The following is a 27,945-nucleotide window of genomic DNA, read 5'->3' as shown; positions in this document are numbered from 1 at the left end:
AATGTCCTCACAACATATTCTTAAAAATTATTTGCAGGTTTCCACTAACAATTTGCATGTATTGTTTGACTGTGCATTTCATGCACTTCTTATTTTTATTTATTTATTTTTTCTTCAGAATAACTGCATGGGATTACATATCTGTTGAGGAGAAAAGCCTATTTAATCTTGCTTTTTATTTAAACTACCCATGCATCCCTGAGTCCATCAGGGTCCCATTCTAATTAGCAGAAGCATGGAAAGAAAACACTCTTATCTACTATATTTCTCTCTCCCTCTGTGGAACTCACAGCTCCATGAAAACCCTTGCTTCAGAGTTAGGACTACCCAGGTGGCTGCCCTGTCCCTGCATTTGGGTGAGGGATAAAATATCATGGGTGTTGCATTTTACCCCTCATTCTCAACACCATCAAATGTATTCAAGATCTCCAAATTGATGATATCCCCAGGGGATGAAGGAAGATCATTAACAATGAAGTTTCCATTAGGCAATGGAGTCATGCTGTTGGAATTTTCTATACTCCCTGCCTTCACTCTCTTCCCTTTCCTTCTTTAACCAACTCCAGTTGACTTTTGTCCCTATCACATGCCACGTGCTGACTGAAATTGCTCTTTTGAAGGTCTCCGTGAGCCTCTATCCTGCTGGATAAGATGGCTAGTTCTCGGTCCTCATCTGACTTGACCCCTTAGCAGCATTTGGCCCAGTGGGTAACTCTCATTTTCTTAATATGCTTTTCTCACTTGACTTCTGGGACACAACAGTCTCTCAGTTTTCTACCTACCTCACTGGCTGTTCTTTCTTAACTTCCGTTGCTGGATTCTTCTCTTCTACCAAGATCTCTAAATGTTAGACTGACTGATGCCTCAGTCTTTGTTCTTCTCTTCTCAGTCTATACTTGGACCATAGAAGGGCTCCTCCATGTGGCTTCAAACACCACCTCTTACAACCCGAAGAGTCACAAATGTATGCACTTCGCTCCATCTTCCCTTTGAAGTCCAGCCTGCAGTAGCTGCTGCCTACTTATCAATCCCTTGGATGTCTAAGAAGCATCTCAAAAATATCAGCTCTGAATCGAAGTCTTGACTTTCCATCCCCTCCTCCTTCCACCACTCCTCCTTCAATTTCCCCCGTCTCATAAAAAGTCATCACTACTCAGTCCATTTCTTGGCTCCCCAATCTAGGAGTTGTTCTTGAGTTCCCTAAATCCCTCACATTTCATATTCATTCCATAAGCATATTTGTCAGGTCTGCTTCTAAAATAAATTCCCAGTGTGACCATGGCTTTCCATGTAGCCCATGACATCTAGCCCGAGGTCCCATCATCTCTCCCCTGGAATGCTGTGGTACCCTCCCTGTTGGTCTTTCTGTCTTCATTTTTGTCCCTCTCTTGCCTACACCCTAAGCAGCAGTCAGAGGAATCTTTTAAAATATCAAAACAAAACCTGTTCAATGATTTCTTAGAATAAAATGCAAAGGCCATATTCTGGCCCATGGTTTCTACAAGATCTGGCCCTTGCCTATCTCTCTGACCTCATCTTCCATCACTCTCCCTTGCTCCCACTTCACTTAAACACTGGTTTTCTTCCAGTTCCTCAGTCACACCAAGCTCATTTCTTCTCTACACACGTGGCCCTCTTTACCTAAAACACTTTTTCTACAGACCTTTGCATGAACCACATCATTTAGAACTTAACTCAAAAACTGTCTTATGTTGGGACTTCCCTGGTGGTGCAGTGGTTAAGAATCCGCCTGCCATCGCAGGGGACATGGGTTCAAGCCCTGGTCCGGGAAGATCCCACATGCCGTGGAGCAACTAAGCCCATGCACCACAACTACTGAGCCTGTGTTCTAGAGCCTGCGAGCCACAACTACTGAGCCCGTGCACCACCACTACTGAAGCTGGCATGCCTAGAGCCCCCGTGCTCCTCAACAAAGAGAAGCCACCGCAATGAGAAGCCTGCGCACCGCAACAAAGAGTAATCCCCACTAGCCACAACTAGAGAAAGCCCACGCCCAGCAATGAAAACCCAATGCAGCCAAAATAAATAAATTAATAAATTTATGGAAAAAAAAATTTTCTTACATCAGTCAGGAATGGTCTCTCTATCTCAGTATATTCTTGGCCCATATCTCTCCTTAATTTGATTCCCTTTACTTGAAATTGTATTATTTGTTTGTGAACTTGTTTATTCTTCTCTCAACTCTCCTGTGAATTCCATAAAGGAGCTCATTCCTCTTGTATTGATCTTTTGTCATAGTGCCTGCCTGGTATATAGTGAGTACTCATTACATTTTTGTAGAATGAATGAATAGATGAAAGATCATACAGGGCAAAGGATTTAGATAGATCCCCAAATGCTACGAACTTTGTTTAAATCATTTACTTCTCTGCACTAAAGTTTGCCTTGTTCAATTAGACTTTTAACAGTGATCTTAACTTGAGCCTTTATTTTACTGGTCACTGTTTGAGATTCAAGGCATATCCTGGGTTTGTCTAAAAAACAGGGGGTTGTGGAGCAGTGTCTGACAGAGTCCTTTATGTGAGAAGAATGTGTGGGGAAATCCACTTGGGAAAGTATTTAAAATATTTTCACTGCTCAGATATGGAGAGACCTGGGTTTGTTTAAGAATCTGGTGATGTGGTCCATCAGAACAAGAGAAGACATTTGACCCTAAATAAAGCCTTAGATTGAAGAGGGGAGTAAAGATCCTGAGTAATAACCATGCCCACCATGACCAGAGCAGAAGACACACACCCCCTATTATACCCAGCAACCTGTGTGGAGGAAAGAGCAGGAGTGGTCTGCTCTTGAATATAGGTGATGGGGATTCCTAGAACTGAAGATTTTACACAGGGAAGAAACTTTTTTCTGGATTTGGGGGAGCCAAGAGCTTCAGTTAATTTGGTTTTAGAAGAGAAAAAAAAATCAAATAGTTTTCCACTATTAAAAAAAATTGTTTGAAGACATCATGGAGTTAATGAAGCAACTGCTCACATATTATTTCTGCTGAGACATCCACTAACTGATTTATCTTATCTTGATTGTGGAAACCTATGCCCTTATACATTCTCAGAGACACATGACCTGCAGGAGAAGCACAGGATTTTCTAGCTCTCTTTGCAGAAGAATGAAGCCTCTGCTTGGAAACTTGTACCTCCTGAGGTTGCTGGTTCCTGGGGAGCTGGGGTATGATAGGTGATTGTGAAGCTGGAGGAGGGGCTGACTGGTATGATTTAGATTGTCTAAGTGGAAAGCTTCTTTTCAAGATCAATGCAGCTCGATTCTCCCCTCTTCCTACCCATACACACCACCACAAGATAAGAATAATAATCACTGAAGTTTTATCATTGAACATTACTCTAATAATCTTTAAATAAATGAGTAGATATCTAAAAAAGATTTCCTAGCACAGTGTATGATAAATACCAATAAATATGTCATGTTTTGTAATTGAAAAAAAGAAAATTGTAATGAAAATTCTATATCCCTCATTTACATAGTTTCTTAATTGGTAAATCACATTATTCTAATTATTGAGAAAATGTTTAAAATGTTTAAAACTACCAAACAGTTTCACTAAGACATAATTGCTGTTAATGTTTTTGAATAGATAGCTACTTAGCTAATTATGTATATAGTACTATTACAAGAATTTTTCAGTTAAGTTGTATTATAAAAATTTTCCTATGACATTCATAATTTATTGAAAACATAATGCAATCACTAATAATATTCCTTCATTGCTACCCTATAAAGCAGACTTGACTTCTACTGTCAGTTTTACACATGATACCATGATGAGGATCCAGCTACATGACAATTTTTTTTGTTGTTATTGAAAATCTTTGATTATTTCCCTAATATAAGCTATAAGAAGTGGAAGCACTGGGTTAGAAGCTTAGAAAAATTCAAGAATCTTGCTACACGTTGCCAAATTGTCCTCTAAAAAAGTTGCATCAGTTTACACTTCCAACAATAGTGTATGAAAGCACTTTTTAAGCATTTGCCCATTTGACAGGTGAAAAATACCTACAGTTGACTTATTTTTCATTTTGTTGATTTCTTATAAGGTTAAGTGTTTTGTCTTATTTATTTGTCTTATTTATTACTCATTTACTGGTTTATAAGTTGCTCCTGTCATTTGCTCTTTTTTGTGTTCTTTCCCTATTCATAATAATAATAATAACTTCTTTGAATATATAATATATATTAAACATTGTGTGTGTGTGTGTGTGTGGTTTCCATATAAAGTGTATTTTCCTTTATTCATACATAGTTTATTATTCTGCACATTTGGTATATCTCATCAGGCATGTGTGTTTATAAACAGTATTTCCTCTTTTGTTTCATGGTTAAACGAATTTGCTCTCACGGAACAGAGAAATCCACTCCAATTTTTGCCCCAGACTAACTGTACGACCTCAGCCTGTCCCTTAGCTTCACAGACAGTCTGATTTCAGATATATAAAGGGAGTCCAGGATCTATGTGATGCCTAAAGCTGTTTGGACATCTCGCATTTTCCATTAGTTTACTTGGTTTCTTATAGATACTGCATTTATTTTCTCTTCTGAGATTCTTCATAGATCAATGGCAAAGACTTACATAGGTTACAGGGGTTTGATTGAAAAAAGAATTAACTTATTTAAAAATATCACAAGCCTTAAAACTTACACATGCTTTGGCTTAGCATCCCTGCTTCTGGAAATTTACACTGAGTAAGCAAACTATGGAAAGAATTGTATGCACTAGGATATAGCTTTATGTACAAGATAAACAAGATATTAAATATTATAATATTTGGAAACAACCTAAATGCCCCATATTAAGTTATGCAAATGTCAATGCGTGACATATGACAATGGGATATTATTTATCCATTAGAATAATTATGAAAATTTTAATAGCATGGGGAAAGACATGTTTTATGCTGAAAGAAAGATGCAGAACACAAAATGGATCAAAATACTTAAAAAAATAAAAGAAAAAATATGTACCAAAATGGACATTGTTCTCTTTGATTGATAATTTTTTTTCCTTTCCCTCAACTATTCTTCATTTTACAAATATTCTACAAAGAAGATGCATAAAACTTTTGTTTAAAAAAAATGACTGCCAAGCCCAGGTTACATTATGGAAGTGATTTGGCTCAGTGGGACTCAGACAAGATGGCTTCCAGTGGACAGCTGCTCATGACTGCACTTGAGGGAAACATTTCAAATCTGCTAATTCTGCTCCTTTTTGACTATTTTCATTTTCATTATTATTTACTGATATAAAATAATGTCCACTTTTATATGGCTCTTACCAACTCAAAACATAGATTAGCTGCAAGTCTTGATACTCTTTATTTACTATGTGTGATGTAATACTAGTCCAGAAAATCTAACAAGGATGACAAGCTTTGTAATCTCTCCCTTGATCATTTAGGGAGGTTACATACATTTACATACTCCCAATAAAAGTGTAAATCTGTAGAATCATTTAGGATCTAGCACTATGAATCAAATGCCTTGAAATTGTTCATCCTCTCTGACCTACTAGTCCCATTTCTGGAATGTAACTCAAGGAAATAATCAGAAATGAGCAAAAAGTCATTAACTCCAGAATTATTTACTATAGGATAAAACCAAAAAGGGAAATGGCTTTAATATCCAGCATAGATGACAATATTTATGTGCATGATGCTATGAAATATATACTTACTGTCAAACATTATGCAGTTATTAAAAATAATGTTTATAAAGAGTTTTTATTGGTTTGAGAAAATGTCTCTGGTTGAATATATAATTAAAAAGCAGGGAATACAACATTATATATAGGTATAATCTGCACTGTGTTTATGAAAAAAATATGCACAGATAACAGACTGAAAGGAAATATGCCAAAATATCAACAGTGGTTAACTCAGGGAGGTGGGATTGTAGAGGATTATTCCTTCCTTCTCTTTTTTATTTTTCTCTTCTCTATACTTCCTAAAATTTCCACTTATAAGCATATGTTAATTTTGTAAGAAGGAAAAAAAAAACTTTGAAAATACATTACTATCATGAAATATTCATGTAACTGTTTCCTAAGTATTTAAAATACAAAATTTTCCTCAATATTCATTATGTCTTTTTGCCTCTTTTTATATTCCAGTCAAAATTTCATCAGGCAATCTTTGATGTACAGTATTTATTAATAATGTACCACCAAAGCATCATTTTCTCTGTTAAACATTTTATGAATTTCTATTAAAAAAGAATACACAAAGTACAATAATCTTTTCATTTGGTCGGTGAGATGAGACTGGTGGTAATTTGGGGGATTAGCCAGATTTTTCCTTCCTTCTCTACATGTATTATGCATCATCCAAGTAATTGCCTAGAAACAGGGAACAGCCTTTTCTAGGTTTACAGTTTAAATGTTGTTTGAACTAAGTATTTGGGGTTTTGATGTTTAAGTATTGTGTTTAATTTCATGTTAAAATGATATTCACTCAAATCCCGTACGGTTCACTTTTTTTTGCATGTTATATGGACCCAGTCATTCAGTGCTGGACTTAGGAGGCATCATACTCACACATTTTGCAGACATTAGCTGGGGGAAAGCCAAATGTTGGTGCTTGATGGTGCCCAGTTACCTTTAATTTATTCCCTTCCATATTGTGAAATTGCCTGGGAATACCAGCCCAATTGAAAGAGGAATCCACCAGCTGCCAGGACTGCTTTTTAGTGTAGTCACTTTCCTACGGCACTGAGTAGATGGTGATAAAGAAAGACTTGAACATTTGCTAAACTATGTGAAGAAAGGAACTGTGTCGCTCTGAGCAGCTACCATCCCTGGTCCCAATGCCGCGTGAAAGCATCTCCAATGATCTCATTTCCTGGCAGGACAGCCAGTGTGAGGAATGAAAAAGAAGGAAGGGCTGAAAAGACTCTTCTCATTTGCTTCATTTCCTCTCCTCTCTCCATTCTGAAAAAGCACTGAAACTATTTCCCGATGAATTTATAATGCTGATACTTATTTTGCTTTCTATGCAGTCCAAATCAGAGATAGACAATTTATAAAAATAGGCTAATAAATATTTTATGCTTATTTTCTAGAGTATGGGAAAAGTAAAATTTAGCCTCTGTAACAAAATCTTCAGAAAAAAAAAAAAACCCAACACCCTGGGATAATAGTTTTTACCTTAAGGATTGTTGTTAGAATTATATGTAGGAATATATATATATGAGATATATATATATCATATGAGATATATATATATATACCTTAGAACAGTTCTGGCATGCATAATTTCTATAAAATGTTGGTTATTATTATTACTGGCTATACTTCAGTTTGGAATTCTCCCTCTCCTGTCCCCAGTATATTTAGTGCACTGTTTAATTGATAATCAGGCTCTAGCTTATCATACCTCACGTTTTATTATTTGATGGTGAAGTTATTTTGCTTTTCATGTGTTTATGTCTCACTTCCTTAAGTGGATTTGAAGCTCTGTAAGAAAGAAATCTATGTTCTATTACTACTACTATTATCTATTATCACTTTTGCAAAGAGTACCAAGTGCCCATTGGGTTGTTTAATGAATTAAGATAACAGTGCAAATGCTTTGACTGGTGCTTAGAATATAGTGCCAAATAATGGTTAACTAGTGTTATTATAATAGGTATATGTTTGCTGATTATTCGATAAGCACACGAAATGTACTCCTGAAAATTTATGTGTAAACTGAATTTTTTTGAATTTTAAACACACCAAGGGATATATGTATTTTCCTTATAAAATGATATGTTTTGTAAATAATCAGCCTCAACATATTACACCTGTATATATTTTTATATTGAAATTTCTCATTCTGAAGCACTCTAGCTTACTTTAAAAAAATCAAGTAAATGATAAACATTAGAAACGAATCCCTGAAAAACATGGAAAAGCATATTGCTCCTCAACTATTACAATTTTAATGACATTTGTTTCTTGTAATCTCCTTCTAAAATTCATTTCATTGTTTTAACTATCTAGACAATCCTATATCATGAGCTTTTCTTGGACAAGCTAAACAAAGTAAAATTCATTTAACAATAAAACATTTACAGTTTTGAAGATAAACAGCTTCTGCTAAATTCGAATTATTATTATTAATATTAGTAACAATTAAAGTCATGGAATTTTGTAGCAAAATTGATTTCTATTAGAGTGGGTGATTATGGTCCATGGTGTTAATTGAACAGATTACAAAATTAAAATGTAGTCAATCCAGTTACTGGAGTTATGTAGATGTGAATGGAATCTAAGTTTTAATTAATTCTATCAAAATATTTTGTAGTTTGGTATTGTTTGAAGATAATACCAGTTAGATGGCTAAATTATTCTCCATGTAATTTTTATTTTCAATGTTATTGGAGCAAAATAAGGCTTTTACTTAGCTTTGTTTTGAACTACTACTGTGTTTTAACATTTATTAAGGGTTAACTAGGTTCCAGAAATTTGCTTATTTTTAAACGTAGATCAACTTATTTAATCTTCATAAGAATCCTTTGGTAAGATGTTATTATTCCCATTTTACAGATTAAAAAATGAAGGTTTAGGGAAAGAATAAATATAATACCAGAATGTTCAGAGAGAAAAATGTGGGAAAGTAGATGAAAGTCATTGAAACATTAGCTAATTAGATCTCTAACATGTTTCCTTGTCACTATCCAAAAGAATTACTGAGTTAAATGATATGCACATTAAAATTTTTGACATAAATGCACAAGTTGCCCTCCAACCAGGCTTTACCATTTATTTCCTCAGTATTGGGGAATATATTAATATTTTCCAGAATTCTTTTCAAAAAGTAAAAGAAAGAATTTACATTTTCAGGACTTCCCTGGCAGTCTAGTGGTTAAGACTTCTCCTTCCAATGCAGGGTGTCTGGGTTTGATCCCTGGGCAGGGAGCTGAGATCCCACATGCCTCAGGGCCAAAAAATGAAAAAAACATAAAACAGAAGCAATATTGTAACAAAATTCAATACTTAAGAAAAAAAAGAATTTACATTTTCTTCTGTAACAATCACCCCAAAATACTGAAGTTTCATAGATTTTTTTATTTAAACAAGATCCAGTAAGACCCATGAGAAGTATATGTGCTGGTATCAGAGATGAGTCACACCTGGCTTGGCCACTTGCTCTGTGACCTTGACCAAGACAGTTAACCTCTTTGTTCCTCAGTTTCCTTATACATGAAAAAGGAATAGCAGTACCTATCCTGCAGCTTTGTTTGAGAGTAAATGAAATAAACTACATTCCTACTGATTAAGCAATAAATAAATGATAGCTGCTGCTGTGATACGCTGCTCTTTGTATGTCTCCCAAGACTCAAGTCACCTGCATCTGATCCAGTCCCATCACAGAAGAATACACAATACCCATGTGATGAGTTGTTAGTCTCTTCCCCCATTTAAGTATTATTACTGCTATAATAATGTATTTTATCTGTAGGTATTCCATGCTCAGATGAATGTCAATTGAGACACAGAAATTTTCAAATAGAATAGTTGTCATCCCAAATTAATTATTATTATTTACCATAACTCTTGTCCTTCAGGTATTTCCACTATACAGAAATTGAGTGTGGGAGGTATCATGTCACATACCAATGATGTCTTAATATGTCTTATGTTTGTGAGTTCCTTATTTCATTCTCCCTTAAAGAACCCCAAGTTATTAACTTGGTCTTGATTGAGAAATTTCACTGTCATGTTCTGTGAAGGGTATACACAGGCTCTTCTCTAATTTTGGATCCATGGACATTAGCAAAAGATATTTTGGGGATTCATAAAGACTAAAGAAGATCCCACAAAATAAGCTGGGCCTGAAATTTCTGGCATGATTGAGTGCCACTGCGAAGTCCGGAAGTCTGATGGCCATTTGAAGGCTGTGTGATTGTACAATGTTTCAGAAGTGTTATACTGGATTGTTGAAATTGATAATTCTCAATCATTTATTTGTAAAGTTCAACAGGGTGTCCTAAGCTTGGGTGGCAGAGTAGACCTTTAAAGAATATGGGAGGAGGGGTGGTCATAATTCATTAGTTTAGTCTTCTAGTTTGTGTGCTAATAAAGAGCGAAGAGTTCAGAATCTTGATGAAAGAAGCAATTATCTTAACTTAGAGGCAAGCAAAGGATCTTCTTATTGATAACCTCAGTCCTCCCTGGCTGTTTCAGATCTATCAGTGGATGAGCGAGATAAGGGAGAAGTACACGGAAGTGGTGACATAGCACTTCCTAGGAATGACCTATGAGAGCTGGCCCATGTATCATTTGAAGGTGAGTGAGAAGGCTGAGAATTAGAGTCTTATTCAAGGATATTTATTTACTATCCAGGGACTCTAGTCAGAAGTATAGACAAGGTTAAAAGACGCAAGACAGAGAGACTTGGTTTTTCCAAAGTCTTGATTTTAAAATTCAAAACTTGGTGGGGAGGGATAAATTGGAAGATTGAGATCGATACATACGTACTACTATGTATAAAATTGATAACTAATAAGGACCTACTGTATAGCACAGGGAACTCTACTCAGTACTCTGTAACGACCTATATGGGAAAAGAATCTAAAAAAGAGTCCAAATACATATTTCCATATGTATTTATATAACAGATTCACTTTGCTGTGCACCTGAAACTAACACAACATTGTAAATCAATTATACTCCAGTAAAATTTTTTTAAAAATTAAATACTTGTAAATGCTTACATCTTAATCATGGGGGTGGAATCATGTTCTGGAGTAAAGAGAATTTGGAATGGTTGGGTGAGACCACAGGGGTAGGACTTAAAAATAAAGTCCCAGAAGTAAGAACTTATCCTTTAGTTTTCTTCACGCTTGGCCTCCCTCGTCCCTGCTAAGACTGAGGAACTTAGAATCGTGGAGGGTGGCTGGAAAGGACCTTAGACGTTCTGGCTGAGAGGCTTCCAGCTTGTGCTCTCTGAAGGCGTGCCTCCAGTGCTCCCACAGTGGAAGGGGGACGGGGTGGGGGGCTGCATAAGGGAGAAATCCCCAGTTCACTTTTCATATGTATTTTGAGTTTTTACAAAATTTTCTTTTTTTTTTTTTTTTGCGGTATGTGGGCCTCTCACTGTTGTGGCCTCTCCCGTTGCGGAGCACAGGCTCCGGATGCGCAGGCCCAGCGGCCATGGCTCACGGGCCCAGCCGCTCCGCGGCATATGGGATCCTCCCAGACCGGGGCACGAACCCGTATCCCCTGCATCGGCAGGCGGACTCTTAACCACTGCGCCACCAGGGAGGCCCCAAAATTTTCTTTTTTAACACATTTTTTTCCCATAAAAATGTTTGAACATCATGGACAACCTTTATTTTTGGTTCCTTCATTTTATAAGGAAACAAAGACCCAGAGAAGTGAAGTGACTTGTACAAGGTCACACAGCCAGACCGTAGCATAGCCAGAGGGATAACCCAATCTCCAGGCTCTCTGCCCTTTTAACATGTGATACGATGAAAAGTGTTTGAGACTGAATAACCACTTTTCCACAAGGCCAGGCCTTCTTGGCTCTCAGTTTTAGACCAGTGGTTTTTCAATCCTGGCTGCTTAATACGGATGGCTGGGCCCCATCCACAGAGATTCTGAGCTAATTGCTCTAGGATGGGGCCCAGACACCTTTTGAAAGCTCCCTAGGTGATACTACTGTGTAGGCAGGGTTGACAACAACTGCACCTAACCAGTGGTTTTCAAAAGGTGGTCCCTCGACCAGCAGCATCAACATCTCCTGGGAACTTGTTAGAAATGCCCATTCTTGAGGGTCTAACTACAGATCTACTGAATCAGCAACTCTGTGGGTGGGCCCAGCAATCTGTGTTTTAACAAGCCCTCCTCCAGGTCATTCTGATGCACACTCATGTTACAGAAAAACAGTGCATTTCTAACAAGTTCCCAGGTGGTGCTGATATCACTGGTCCAGGACTACTCTTCAAGAACCACTGCCAAAGTAGTTTGGCATTAAGAACTAGCATTATTGGGCCTCCCTGGTGGCGCGAGTGGTTGAGAGTCCGCCTGCCGATGCAGGGGATACGGGTTCGTGCCCCGGTCTGGGAGGATCCCATGTGCCGCAGAGCGGCTGGGCCCGTGGGCCGTGGCCGCTGAGCCTGCGCGTCCGGAGCCTGCGCGTCCGGAGCCTGTGCTCCACAACGGGGGAGGCCACAACGGTGAGAGGCCCGCATGCCGCGAAAAAAAAATAAATAAATAAAAATAAAAATAAAAAAAATAAAAAAATAAAAATAAAAAAAAAAAGAACTAGCATTATTTTGTTCTCTGTAGACACGTTAATTTACAAAGCACATCCCCAAATTCAAGAATTCCTTACACCTACAAAAAAATCTCTTGGCTCTGAAGTAGAATTTACCCAGAAGCCGAGTGAGTAATTGGTTGATATGTTAAGTGTGGGCCACCTACCAGCCTGATTTTTCCATAGGCTGTCAAACTCTGAGCTGAGTCAGCCAAAAAGACCTCTAAACATCCTTTGCCTAGGACGTATTTTAAAGAATAGAATTGGCACATAACAAGGAGGCAATAAACATATGGTCATATACATAGACTCATAAATAAAAGGGGTAATTACAAGAGAGAATTAAGGTAAAGGGTAGATTAGGAATTATGCCAGGAGCTTTGAAAATGGGTGAGGCTAAAAGGGAAAACTTCCTTGAATATGATGAATCCAGCCCATATTTATTTCAATTTGTAAGTTTCTCATGGATATAGAGGGAGAGCCTTCATCAGCCCAGCTCCCAAGAGCTTCCAATGAAGAGCATGAGTCCAGGCCATTTACAAACCAAAACAAGATGTGACTGTTATGAACATGGGCATGTTCACAGCTTCTTCTCAACCAAAGAGAATCCATAATTGCCAGGTTAATTCCTACCTATCCCACTTCTGAAAGAGGAGGGAATTTTTCTTTCTTGAGTGAGTACAAGAACAACAAATGGGGAGAGGAGAAAGAAGACTGGGTCAGCTGGGACTGCATGAGTCTCTAAGGAAAGAGGAATGTAATGAGTGTAATAAGTACTGCAGGAGATTATGCATTTGGATCCTTTCACAGTTTCAGGAAGCTTCAATGTAGACTGGGGTTCATTTTTACTAACTTTGAGTCATGCACATTACCACTTGCACACTTTGCCGCTCTGAGTGAGCCCTATGTGATAAGGTTTTATAAGGTTTATGGAGATTTAGCCTCTCAGTTTGTGGTTTATGCGTTTATTTAAAGTTAGGGAATAATTTAGGATGTGGGGAAGACCAGGCTTTGCATGGGGTACACAGAGGTGTCAGCTTGTGATCCTAAGAACAAAAGGCAAGGTAAGCACAGGAGGGCAAGCATGGCCAACAGAAGGGTCATACTGGTGGGTGTCTCTGCCAGCATCCTTGCCTCATCCTTGAAACCACAGAGTGGAAGGAGACAGGTACCTCTAGGGCAATAAAACAACCTGATAACTTTGCACAGTGGCCTCAATCATAAGCCATTGTTTGATAATGAAACACGAAATGTCTCCTCCAGATCAGCCAACCATCCAGTAACCCCAAGAAGATTATCTGGATGGACTGTGGAATTCGTGCCAGGGAATGGATTGCCCCTGATTTTTGCCAGTGGTCTGTGAAAGAATAAGTGTCTTTAACTTTCTAATAATGGTTAACCACCCCACAAAATACCTGCCATGTCTCAGCTTTGGGGAGCAGGTTTCTTTCACATCTTGACAAGGCAGCTCTCCACTGAGCTGCTCCTTCACCCCAAGGGAAATGGAATTCATAAGTAGCTTCACTGAAAACTGAGTTAGTTGTTCTGTTCTCTTTCTAGTGTACCCCAAATTATCTTTATTGGAAAGTAAACAAATCTAAATGGAGAAGAAAATACATCTTGGAAGTCAGAGATGAGTTTGAATCCTGGAGCTCTTTCTAATAGTCTTGTGCAAAATTTCTATCACTAGGACCCCTCGTCTTTTACCTGCAAAAGGTGTATGAAATGATTACTTCAACGTAGTCATGAAGAGCACACTATTGTGTGGATTAAGAGATTAACACATGGAAACTACCTGGCACCGTGAATTCTTTCGTATTACCTATATCCCTCCTTTGAGGGAATAAGAAAACTTTAAAATTAATATAAGATACTTTTTGTGTCAGTCTTTTCAGAAATCCAAACATAATTCAACCCACAAATTATAGTTCTCAAAGTGTGGTTCCTAGACCCATAGCATCAGCATAACTGGGAACTTGGAAGAAATGCAAATTCTGGGTTTCCACATCACCACCTCATACCTACTGAATTGGGGCTGGGGGTGGAGATGGAGGGTGGGCAGGCTGTAATTTAAAAAGTCCTCCAGCAAGAAAAACCACCGCAATGAGAAGCCCATGCACCACGAGGAAGAGTAGCCCCCGCTGGCTGCAACTAGAGAAAACCCCAGTGCAGAAAGGAAGACCCAATGCAGCCAAAAATTAAAAAAAAAAAAAAAAAAAGTCCTCCAGGTGATTCTGATGCATGGTGAAGTTTCAGAAAGACCACCAAAACGAACGGGACAATTGAGGCAGGATTGGATGGCAAAGGTTGGATGTTCAGTCACCACTTATGATTAAGTTGAAATTGTTAGAAAATTAAGAGAGAAAAGACCTCTCCCCAGGATCATTCCAAATGTTTCTCTATTAAATATCCAGATTCTACAGAACTATAAAGACAACTCAAGGATAAGAAGTCTCCTTAAAAACCTGGACTTCTATGTGCTTCCGGTTCTTAACATAGATGGTTACATCTATACTTGGACAACTGTGAGTACATAGAGTTTGGTCCTGGGATGGGTTCATGAACTAGATCTTGTCTCGGGTTCATTTTTCTGACCTCAGTCACTGCAACTATAAAAATGTTTTGTAGTCGTGTAAGGGAAGAAATCTCTTTGGGGATAAAAATCAACATTTTTAAGTCAACAACCTAAGTCAAGTTTAGGACTGAGGAGGCTGTTTGCAGTCCAGAGCATGTTGTTTGTTTGGTTGTTTTTGACATATTCCCAGTTTTTCAACCAGACTCAATGTTTCTCCAATACTACCTCCTTAAAATTTGTGGATTGCCTGCCACATGATTAGGATTATGCTGGTATAAAATTCCTATACTACCCTGTATCCTTATATCAGTTCTAGAAGCATGCAGGGCACAAATGATCTATAAATACTAACCCAACCTTCATTTTTCATGGTGTTCATGCATACGGAGGGGTTGAGGAGGGGAAACATCTCATAAAGATTTTTATTTAGTGACAACTTCCTCTTTAAAAATGTTTCCAAATCGTACCACTCCATAATTAAGAGCCTCTGTTTCCAGAGACTATGAATTCCTCCCCCTCCCCCCTGGCTCCCCCAGCCCTTCGTGGGACCCCTTTCTCTGTAACAGCCTTTCTGGCCCGGTATGTGAATCAAGCCCTTCCCTCCCAGCTTGTCTGGCGAAACAGGTCTTTATCCCTATCTCTACTCTTCAGTCTTCTGCTTCCAGAAATGTGCAGAAACCATCTCTGATGCACCTGGAACAGCCTTTTCCCATCTGCCAAGCTATTTCCCTTTCGTCCTTTATCTCTTGGACCTAAAATAATGACTCTCTGAAGCTTTTCCTGATTAAGCAGATCCTGTCCACCAGGCACTATTAATCTGCTCGTTAAGGAAAGGCCAAACTACCGGTCCAATTTGATGGTTTACATGTATATACACTTTGGGTTGTACAGATGTTCCTGTTGTTGGGGGTTGCTAGCCCATCTGGAGGACTAAAAATTATACGCAGAAGCTTCATAATGTTGAGGCAATTTTTCCAGACAATCCTAAGGAACCATTTTTCATGTTTGAGAACCACCCATCATCATTAACACTGTGATTTATGAGACCTTAGAATGGCAACTTCCCTATGTTCATCTGTTACAGGATTGGCTTTGGAGGAAATCCCGTTCATCCCATAATAATGGCATGTGTTTTGGGACAGATCTCAATAGAAATTTTGATGCATCCTGGTGTAGTTAAGTACATGCTTCGTAGATGAATTGATGAATAATGACACACACAAAAAAATGGAGCAGAGAAGCCAGAAGAGAGGTGAATTACTAGAATTACTACTATATATATATATATATATATATATATACCTTTTGAAATAAACCTAATTTTGTACAGCTTTCTAGACTTCCTGGTCAGTGTTACTCCCTCTAAAGAGGTGATATTATCTATACAGTAAGAACAGCAACACTGAAATGCAGGACTCTTTTCAAGTGAGACTGGCTAAACAAGGGCAAAGAAGACCTAGACCAGTGTGAATATTTTTGAAATCCATCACTTTGTTTTAAAATATACAAATTGTTATAAAGAAAAATCAGAGAAGTATCCTTGCAAATTATTTTACAGCAGGAGAGCAGAAGTAAACAAGGCAAACATTTTCTTCTCCTTAAGGCAGTTTCATGTTTCTGAATCTCAACAAGTCCAATGCATTGGAAGCAAATAGAGGTAGGGATGGTTAACAGCAGTCTGGTTAAAAACCAGATGGGAAAGGTTAACATTCAGACTTGGCGGCCCTGTGGTCTTGAAAAAATTGCTTCATCTCTAGGCTTTAGTTTCTCTTATTTTTAAAACGTGGCTCAGAGTAATAACATCTTATCAGTAGGTTGTTGTGGAGATTCAATGAGATGCCACACAGGAGGGGCTTAGCACAGTGCCCTGCATGTAAAAGGTACTCTGTTGATGGTCCTTATTATTACTGGTGTGAAGGGAAAGACTACAAAATAGCTTTTTTTTTTTTTTTTTGTCCTGAAAAAATAGCTCTAATGACACTCAAGCCAGTAAGACAGAAAGAGATATACTTAGGGCAACAAGACTATAACAGAGTCTGACCCTGGAACCCAAGAACAGGTTCACAAGCATCTGTTTCAGGGACCACCAAAGGTTTAAATGAAAGATTACTGAAAATGCCATTCCACTTTGCATCTTCCTTCCCGGGCCACATGAGCAGGGGTCTGTTTCTAAATCTGCACGTCAGTCCTCCTGCCTTTCTGAGTTCCTCCTTGAATGACTTATTTTAGCAGGACAAAATTAGACAAGCAAAGGCAAGCCTTAATTCCACCCACAGATGCCCTGAGCAAGGCTGACTCCTTGACCCTGGTCAGTGTTAAACGGAGATCCTGATGCCTTCCTTGGGGTTTCCTGTATATTTCAGGTGCATCTCACAACTGCCAAGATTTAACATTCTGTGAGACAGGACCCATGTCTGAACCAGAGACTAAAGTTGTTTCCAGCTTTATCGAGAGCAAGAAGGAGAACATTGCCTGCTTCCTGACCATGCACTCTTATGGGCAGCCCATCCTCGTGCCTTATGGCTACACCAAAAATAAATCAAGTAACCATGAAAAACTGGTAAGACCATTGTGCCAGAGCCTTGAGAAGCCTCAGCACCACCCTGCCTTCCTTTCCTGATTTCCATTTCTAGGGTTTTGGCTCCAGCCCCGCTTTTGTTCCTTTTGCTTTTCCTTATTTCCTTTCTCCAGCTTTTCACACCTTGCCAGACGCCTGCTGGGAAGGCTTCAGGTTAAATGCTGCTTTACCTGCATTAATTAACTACCTATTTCAAAAAGTGTCAAGTTGGGAGACATCTTAGGTATTCGTGTGTAATATAAATGAGATGGTTATGTTAATAATCTGCAGGAATGCGCTTTCATTTCTGTAAATTCTCTTGAAGCTCCGTTCAGCAATTATAGCTTTTGAACCGTGCTTTAAAGAACTTCCCAGCTGTTAGTGGAATATGGCATATCTAAAATAACACGGCTAAATAATATCTGCTCTCTTCTCTGCTAAACACAATGCTTTATTTTCTTCTAAACTGTGCCTCTAGTATTTGCCTAGGAATATTTGTAAGGGGAAGTGCCAGTGAAATTCAAGCCGGGGTAGGGAAAGTCTGCTTTGTCTTATCCAAGGTCCTTCTCTGAAGCTGTGTTTACCCAAGTCCTGGTGGGCAGAATTGTTGAAAAGGACTGGGCTCTTTGCCTTTTTGTGAACCTGAGAACAATAGACCTAAGTTAAAGAAAGGGTCAATTTAGAATTGTTGTAGTTTTTTGTTATCTTTTCTTAAAAGTTATTTTTTCAGTTTTTAATTGTGATAAAATATACATAATATAAAATGTACTGTGTTAACCATTTTTAAGTGGACACTACAGTAGTGTTAAGTATATTCACATTATTGTGCAAAAAATATCCAAAACTTTCATTTGCATCATTGAAATGTCTCTACCCATTAAACAAAAAATCCACATCCCCCTTGTCCCTGGCAACCATCATTCTACCTTCTGTCTCTATGAGTCTGACTATTCTAGTTACCTCATGTAAGTGGAATCATGCAGTATCTATCTTTTTGTGACAGGCTTATTTCACTTAGCATAAAGTCTTCAAGCTTCACACCTGTTGTACCATGTGTCAGAATTTCCTTTTTTTTATTAAGGCTGAATAATATTCCATTGTTATGTATATACCACATTTTCTTTATCCATTCATCCATCAATGGTCATTTGAATTGTTTCCACCTTTTGCCTATTGCAAATAATACAGCTATGAACATAGGTGTACAAATATCAGCTTGAGATCCCACTTTCAATTCTTTGGGGTATATACTCAGCAGTAGAATTGCTGAATCATATGGTAATTCTATTTTCAACTTTTTGAGGAACCATCGTACTATTTTCTACAGCAAGTACACCATTTTCTGTTCTTTCCAATAGTGAACAAGAGTTCCAGTTTCTCCACATTCTCACCAACACTTGTTATTTTCTGCACATCTTTAAAAAATGTTTTTAAAACAAGCTCCTCATTATCAATAAATGCTGGGCTGGATAGGGGCTAATCTTGCTCTGTTCTTAAGACCACAGAAGGCTGGTGGCCCATTGGCTCTGTCATTCCTCTTGTCCCTCTCCCACTGGAACATCACCCATAAAACACAAGTCTGGGCATTAAAAGAAAAACCACTATAGATCTTTGCTGAAGGCAGCCCTCCCCACCAGCAGTCAAAAATATCTGTCAGTACACCCAATATCTTTCCTGCAATTGTTTTCAGACATTTGTACTATGTGATCATTTTGCAAGAGGTGGAGATAACATTTACCTGTAACTTTAAAAATTACAAAGAGATTTTATGGCCATTACTTCATCTGATCCTCATGACAGTATGATAAGCTCATTTTGGATATGTAGAAATTAAGACCTTGAGTTAATTATATTTCTAAAGTCCCTGTAGACAGTAAATGTTGGAGTCTGGGCTTGGAACTCGTGTCTTTGGACTCCAGAGGCCACATTCATCTGACCACAGAACACTGCCTCTCTCCACTCAGGAAGGGTTTGCAACTTCTGGAAGCTGTCATCGACTTAGATGCCCAGTCCACTGTGTCCTATATTCTCCTCATTTCTGTGCCCAGAAGTTCTATGTCTTCAGTAAATAAATGTACAGAAACAGAAATTTTAGTCAAGAAGCCCAGAAATCTCCTTACTTCCCAATTCCTGTGATATTTGCCATAAATGTTTACTTTCTGCTTAAAGGATTCTGTGACAAATACAAATGAGCCACCTAAGTCAGGCCATTATAGATATTTGATGGGACAGGCCTTCTACCAGCAGAAAAACGAGGCCCATATACTCCAGTATTTTTCTAGAGAACTTCATTTCCTTTTTAGGTTCAGGAAAACAGTTACTACATCTCCGTTTTTGCAAGGTTTGTATTCAAATGTCACAGGGTCTTGGGCTGCTGATTGGCTGTCTCATTAGAGCTCTCTGGCCACAGAGGGGACACTGACATTGCTGCTACCAGAAGGTGGAATTTTAAGGTGGGAATTACTGGCCATCCTCAATACTCTATGTAGAGACCGGAAAATTGAATTGAGAAAGAGTGCTTCAATTCTGTATCTCTTACAGCCTTAGGTGTTGAAGAGTTAGCATAACATTCATCACCAAGACTTTTCCATAAAAAGACTGAAAATGTTGCCACCATGTATCAAACTCATAAAAGCTAGTTAGCAGTGTTTTTAGGTTCTTAGTGATAAGCTTTGATAGAGTACACAAAGATAGAATCACACCAACTGTTCAAGGAGTTTTCCATTTCTGGTGTATTTACAACCACCAGAGACTAGTAATTAATCTCTATGTATTTACAAAACCAAAAATTTGTAGAAATCTTCATAAATATTATACTGTATGATAGACAACTTGGCAATCACTAAGTAGGGGAAACAGAACTATATATACCCTCATTCTAAACTGCTCTGGAAATTAGAATAGCTATGAGAAATCTAATGTTTCAGATGCTGATATTCTTTCCTTTGGAACCCTTTCCATATCAACCCCTGTATCCCATTCCAAGCTCCATCCTCCCACACACATGCCAGGGCCTTAATCAATCTTTTTGAGTGCTTGCCTGTGAATATATGTCTTCAGGAAATTCTCTGGGCCCAGTGAAGAAGTTATTAAGCAGGCATGAGGTCTTTAGCAATGTAAATTATACACTACTAGCAAAGGGTTTTTATTATTTTGACTAGAAAGAACCTTTAGGCTGAGAAGAAGGAGAGCAGAGCAATTGGCTCTCTATGACCTTGCAGTATAGTGTCAAAAGGAGAGGGAAGAAGAATCAGGAGCCTGACCCTTTGAGATTGAAGGCAGAGTCTAGAGGAATCCTCATTTCATGTTCTCAGAAAGGACAAAACCCAAAAGCTAAGGATCACAACTGTATGCTTATCATATATGTTATAATTCTTACTCCTATCTACTTGCCCATGGTAATTGCTGGTGGGATCATTAAAAAAAAAAAATCAAAAGTTCTTTTGTCAATAAAGAAGAGGAAACTGGGAGACTCTTTCCCTCCCCACAGCCAAGATTTGAGGAAAAGGAGCAATATAGGATAAAATAAGTGAACGTTGGCAGTGGGAAGAAGAATCATGATCTGGGGTGAGCTGCAGGAAAGAAAAATGAATAGAAAATGTAGCCTGAAGCTGCTCCATGTAGCCCAAATTACAGTTAAGACCAGTTAGCATGGAGTTTCATTCAAAGAAACACAGAAACACATGGAAATTAAAAATAATTAAAAGCAATTCATATCTCTACCAGAGACTCTCAAAGAACTTCAAAAACCATGTAGTTGCCACTTCTTAGCAACTCTTTCTCTAAGCTTCATGCTGTTAATTTCACTCACACACAGCAGCTACCCTGAATCCTTTCTCTCCACTCTTCATTCTTATTTCCTTACTGGAATTTCTCTCTCTAGAAATCCCCTTTCTGACTCTCCTTTCCTTCTTATAATTTCCCCTTCTTTCTACAAACAGCTCTTGTATCTCTTCCCAGTGTAAATGATTAAAACCAGCTTTATTCCTTGTACTTCTTTAGCCCTTCCTGTCCATCATCTCAGTTCTGGACAACATAAGCCCCGCAACTAGGGAAGACACAGAATCTCTTTTCAGGAAGAGAAGGAGAAGGTAAAACTCTTAGTATGAGTGGAGAGGAGGCAAAAAGCTTGCAAATATGTTTAATGTTGAATGTTAGCACACACACAAAAAGTGCAAAGTCCTACTGCTGCACAGGACCCCATAACCACTTATGGTCCTAGTCTTCCTTTTGAATTTCCTATCCCCACTCTACCCAGACACCACCTTGTCACACCTTAGGATTCAGTCAGACAATACAGGACCAGGAAAAGAGAGACAGAATCTAAAACTAGACTTGTCACTGGTCAGGGGAAGAAGTCAAGGGAGCTGATGCACCTGTAAGTGTAGTCAGGCTGCCCTCAAGGGTAAAGCAATTGTGGATCCAGGCAGGGAGTGGCCAAGGGGATTTTGGTGGTGTTTGTATAGACCCAAGGGGGAAGTAATGGGATACACCACCGCGTGGGTAGAATATAGCATTAGGGAATCTAGGGTAGGGAATACTTAGACTATCAAAAGGGTATGCAAAGAGATTTATCAGACAGTCAATAAATATAGCCAATATACTTGGACCTCAGTTAGTGACTCTGATCTCAGGAAAGGGTCTGAAGAGAGCAAGGCTGAGGCCTTAGAAATCATCTGGTTCTGAGGGATTTCCAATTCAGTAAGGTGACATGGGTGTAGATAGAGGAAAGTGTGTCATTTTCTGCTCTGAAAATCTATGATCCTATGAGAGATAAGTGTCAAATACCTTTAAGGAAAAACAAGAGGGAAGTAATAAGAGAAGCATGAGCAAAGGGCTATGGGAGAAAAAAAGTGGGGAGAGAGAATCCACTTAGGGTGCTCAAGAAATGCCTATGGAGAACTCAGCGTTTGAGAAGGTTCTTTGAGGTTGCATAGAATTTCAACAGAGAAGAGGTAAGGCATCCCAAGTAGAGGAAATATCCTGAGAAAAGGCAGAGAGGCTGAGGAACATGGGGTATGCCTGAGCAACTGTGGGAGAACTTGAGTTTGACTGTAATCTAGGGTGGGATCTAGAGAATATGGTGTTGGAAATGTGGGTTAGATCCCTATTGTAGAGGATCTCAAATAGTAGACTGAGAAGTTTATACAAATGCAGTGCGTAACTGAGAGTTACTGAAGGTTTTCAGCAGGATCATTATCATTGTCCTGCTCTACAAAGGTTCGCCTGGAAGTCAGGGAGATCAATTGGGATTAAGGATTGGCAAGAGGAAGGAAAACTTATTAGAAGATGACAGCAGTCCATTTCAGAGTTAATAAGACTGAAATAGGGTGATGGCATTAGAAATGCAACTTGGTAACTGTTTGAGAGAAGAGTCAAAGATGATTGTAGGAATTTACATGTTGGGGGCACATGATAGGCCGGAACTATGAAAATCAAAACAGCCTTATTAGTGGGGGAGATGATAAAAATGGATATGAGTATGTTGAGTCTGAAGTATCAGAAGACTACCCAGGTATAGATGTTCAATGGGAAGTTAGAAAGATGGTCTGGAACTCTGAGGATGGATTTGGATAAAATAGCAAATGCTCTGAATTGTTGGATTTATTTTTAACACCAGATATCTGTCTCTGCATTTCCCACCTACAGATCCAAGTTGGACAGAAGGCAGCAAATGCATTGAAAGCAAAGCATGGAACCAATTATAGAGTTGGATCTAGTGCAGATATTTTATGTAAGTATCTTTTTTTCACCTCTTCAATAGTATCTAAAGCACAAAAGAATTCAGTGGACTTTGGAGACTGGAGTGGACAGGATAGAAGAGTTCCTCGGATCAACAGGAAGTTGTACAAATCAAAATGACCAGGGATAAAAGGGAGTCTGTACAAATCCAGAATTGTGCTCTCTAGGGATAAGGTGTGAGCTAAAAGCAAAAGTTAATACACTGGCTCAGACCAGTACTCCCTCTGGCTTCAGTTAAAAAGAACTGGCAGGGAGAAGGCACAGGAGTTAACAGGAAAGACATTTTCCAGTGACCCTTGGTCGGTTGATTCAGTTCCCAGAGGACCATCAGGCAAAACAGGTGGGGCCTGGAGTTTAAAAAAAAAAAAAAGGATTTAGTTGAAAGGAGAGTGCATTGCTTTCCCCATCCCCAAGCACCCCCTCCTCCACCCACTGAAAGACAACTGAGATAATATTTTCCTAATATCATCATTTTAGCGATATTGGTCATTTTGTTTCTGTTCCTTTACATGTCAGTTGAAACTTATCTTCCAATATCAGATTGTCTTGTCTTTGATTCAGCTGAGAAACTTTAACCAAACCTCTGCTTTGTGCCAGGCATGATGCCAGGCATTGTGGGGATAGATGTGCCAGGCATAATGCCAGGTATAGTGGGGATGGCGAGTGGAGACAGAAGCAGAAAATGTCAAGGAGAGAGAGAAGGCAGCTATTCATAGATCCTAATATGAAAGAGTTGATTTATTTTGCTGGGTTGAACTTTAGTCCCTTAAATGGCTGTAGAAATCTGTCGTTTCACAGAATAACTTCTAACTCTTCCTCCATGTTTTCATTTGTAGATGCCACTTCAGGGTCTTCATGAGACTGGGCTGGGGACATTGGGATCCCCTTCTCATATGCATTTGAGCTGAGGGACATATGGGTACATATGGGTTTGTCCTGCCAGAAACTCAGATTCAGGCCACCTGCAAGGAAACCATGGAGGCTGTGCTTTCAGTCCTGGATAATGTGTATGAGAAATACTGGTATTCAAACAGTGCTGGAAAGGTGACATCTACTGATGTGGTGCTGACCTTGCTGATGTCCTTCATGTTTCTTCTGTAGGTGCATCCTACCTAGGCCTGCTCAGCCCCAGTGAAGTGATTATGGCTGCATGAAAGGTGTTTAAGGCTATGGAGGAACCAAATAATTTAACTAGAAATACTTTCTATTTCAAAAAAGATGAATCATCTTTGCATTTTAATGTTTGTTCTGCTGGTAATTAATTGTTATTACTTTAGTAGACTTTAATATTAGTTATTGGTACAATAATGCCACAAACCAAACCACTCTACAATTCAGTGACTCACAAATCTATAGGTCAGCAAGGAAGTTCTGCTGATCTTGGCTGTGCTCACTTACATATCTGTGGTTTGTTTCAGGGCAGCTGCCCCAGGGTCTAGAAAGTTTTTTCCCATCTAAACTCTTTGAAAATTTTGCTCATGCCTGTGACCCAAGTTCACACTTAATTTTGTGTAATCACGTTAGTAGCGGCATTCAGAAGATGAAGTTATATAATCTCTCTATATAGCTGTTGCTGGTTTTATTTATTTATTTAATGTTTTACTTATTTATTTAAAAAAATTTTTTTGAGAATCTACAAGGTACATTTTGCTAGGCTCTGGGGTTACAATGGTGAATAAGGTAGACATGGTCCTTGTTCCCCTGGAATTTCTGTTCCAGTGAGTGAGATTGATTGGAATGGACACTGTTGCATACCAGACAAATCTCATCTCTGGGGAGCCATAATAATCAAGAACACAAATATATAAACTAAACCTTGCATCTTGTGACGGGGCTATGAGAGAAATAAAGAGTAAGTAGAGAGGTAAGTAAGGGCCAGATTGTATGTTTCTGGGTACACAGGTGTTTAATTGTGCCATATTGTCTATTACACTTTACATGCTCTTCAGGTAGCATCTATGACTGTCATTTCCTATGTATCTCTATGTGACACCTTGAAATGATGCTAAGCACTTGTCAGGCTTTGAATAAATGTTGTCGCTGTGACCAGCTGACAGGGTATCCTTGGGTGTTCTGTCACCCGTTTCCGAATTTCCTTGTTGGTCACAGTCACAATACACTTTTGGTTGTAACCCTTTTATTGCTTTTCTTTGTCCTCTTTATTTCTTCATGTTTTGCCAGTGTGTGTCTGATAAGGGTCAGAAAGGAAAATGTCAGGGGCAGTGGGGCTTAATAAATCAGAGAACAGCTATTTACATAAAAATGCCAGCTCCACAATTGTGGCATTGTTAGGAGAAAATGGTTGGGTTTCATCAATGGTCAGCCTGGGAGGGAAGAAAACTAGTATGGCCACCAATGTCACATTCAAGGAGAAAGCGGAGGAGCTGTGGCTTGAGACTCAGGTTATCAGCTTTCATCCAGCCTGTGTTTTAGTTTCTAAGGCTGTCTGTTAACAATTTGGATGTCTGAGTACTATAGGAGCTCTGATCTACAAAGCTTAATTCATGTCGAAAGATTGAGTCCATGGCCAAAGAAAGCTGGAAGGGAATGGATGGAAACGCAAGCTATTAGCTTGCCTGAAACCTCCCACAGGGATCCTTCCAAAAGTTAAAGACACAATTGTAGCCTTCTCAGGGTGGGGCTTCACATGGCTCTGAGGGTGTGGGAGACTGAGGGCCATGACATGTTTTTTACTTCTTCAGATAGTGTTTTACTCTTTGTGAAAGGATACTAAAAGCAAGGCTAGAATAGTGATGAATGACCACACTGATCTTTCTCAAGGATGTTTTCAACTTTCTGGTCTTAAATGGTAATAGTTTGGGAAAACTGCACAACTGATGCAACTAATGCAATCTTTAAAGTATCCTATACTGAGGATTTGTTGGGTCTGGGATTTGATTTTACCCTACTTTAAAGCTAGGAAGTTAGCTTGTTGCTGTTTCATGGGTGTTAGAAGACATGAAACCCCTGAGTCAGAGACAGGAAGTTATCACCCGCAGACAGGAAGCAGCATGAACATCAGCATATTTACATTGGCTCCCTTGCTCCCAAGTTAGAATATATTGCATTTTCGGTTACTATTTCTTTCTTTCCACCAAATTTGGTTGATGCTTTTTTCCCATAACTATTCCTACAAAGGATGGAGACCTCCTTGACCTATAGGTGAATTTAGAGTTTAAAATGAGGCAAAATGATGAATTCAGATGGTATCCAAGTTTCTAGCTCTAACCTTTTTCTACATCAGTGTCAAAATGAGTTATATTTTTGTTTCCATTATGTATGATCAAGCTCTGTTTCCCTTCCTTTTCTTATGCACTTTAGTAATCTCCAGGTATGTTACTGAAAATATATTCTTCATATCACCTGGTATTATTCTTATCTTCTGCATAGAATTTGAATCTGGTATAAAGTTATTACGGCACTAAGAGAGGGTCACTGCCCAAGAATATAAAATTACAATATTAAATACAAAGGGGTTTTAAAAAATTAAATTAATAATTATTAACTTGATACTATATGCAGTGATTAGAATCCTTTATGTGTATTACTTTATGTAATACTCATAAGAATCCTGAGTTAGGTACTCTTATTTATTTGATGAAGAAGCCGAGATGAAGGGAAGGTAAGAGCACATCTATGGTTACACTGTTCTTAATCATTATTGATTGATCAAATAATTTCTTGGGATAGGAATTTTCTGTTTCCAAGACATTGGAAGTATTATCTAGTGGCCACTGCTGGTGCTTCATCCAGACTCCTTCCGGCCCCTTCTCCTGCATCTCTTTCTGTCCTTAATGTGTTATTGGCTTCCAACAGCTCACACCAGTGTGACTCTTTTTCCGATGACTGCCCTTGGGCTATTGCACGTGATTTACCTGCAGCCACAGACACGTTTGGGTGTTCTACCCACCACCAGAAACTCCCAGCCCCTGCCTGGATGGAAACTGATGGATCCAAGAGCATGAAACCTAGTCCCTTGCAGCGGGTTGGGGAAAACTCCAAAGTGTCACTCATGTTCCAGAGATCATGTGGGATAAGATTGATGTTACCCTGCAAAGAACTTTCTCTGAGGTTACAGCCATGCTTGGCTTCTGCCTTTCCTTGTCCTGTGTCACTTTCTCTTGGTAGCACCTCCTGAATAAGCCACTTGTGCATGAAATCCTCGTTTCTGGGTCTACCTCTAGAGAACCCAACATAAGACAACCCCCTTGGGGGTTATTACCAAAACATAATACATTCTTAATTTCCTAAAATGACATTTAATAAAAGTATATATATATAATATACATATATAATATATATGTATAACTGAATCACTGTGCTGTACATCTGAAACTAACATGATATTGTAAATCAACTATAATTTTAAAAATCATAGTTAAAAATTTTAAGTATTGCTATTAATATTCAGAAAATGCCTGGGGATTACAACATCATATGGACAGAAATATTTCTATTTTGAAGATGTTGCCTTTATGGAACAGGAGGAATCTTGTTCTTGAAAAGACTTTCACTTCAGGAAAACATATGCATTTCCAGTCTGGTCTCTATTGAAGGCCCAGTAAAAAAAGATTAGCCTTTACGGACTTGTAAATTTTGAAGTATCTGGTATTATGATAAGACTTTATGAGAAAATAATAGCCACTTATAACAGTTTCCCACTCTGATGTAATCAAGACTGCACCATCTTTTCTTAGCTACCCTGAAAAAGGGATTTTATTTCTTTCTAAGGAGTCATTCATCTAAAATAATACTAATAAAAAATAAAGCTCTAAAAAGCTTAAATGGTGAGTGTA

General features: G+C 38.6%; 1 protein-coding gene across 1 annotated transcript; it reads left to right on the top strand.

Moving 5' to 3' along the window:
- The first annotated feature begins 3,130 nt into the window (after positions 1–3,130).
- On the top strand, positions 3,131–24,250 carry CPO (carboxypeptidase O). The gene is given in 10 exon segments (XM_060105935.1): positions 3,131–3,198; positions 6,877–6,886; positions 10,199–10,300; positions 13,539–13,646; positions 14,690–14,800; positions 15,935–16,025; positions 17,214–17,410; positions 23,057–23,141; positions 23,986–24,062; positions 24,065–24,250. Coding segments are annotated over 10 exon segments (1,035 nt in total).
- The last annotated feature ends 3,695 nt before the right edge of the window (positions 24,251–27,945 follow it).

The sequence above is a fragment of the Mesoplodon densirostris genome, chromosome 8 (assembly GCF_025265405.1).
Source record: "Mesoplodon densirostris isolate mMesDen1 chromosome 8, mMesDen1 primary haplotype, whole genome shotgun sequence".
Classification (NCBI taxonomy): domain Eukaryota; kingdom Metazoa; phylum Chordata; class Mammalia; order Artiodactyla; family Ziphiidae; genus Mesoplodon; species Mesoplodon densirostris.
This window is presented reverse-complemented; position numbering and strand designations above follow the sequence as displayed.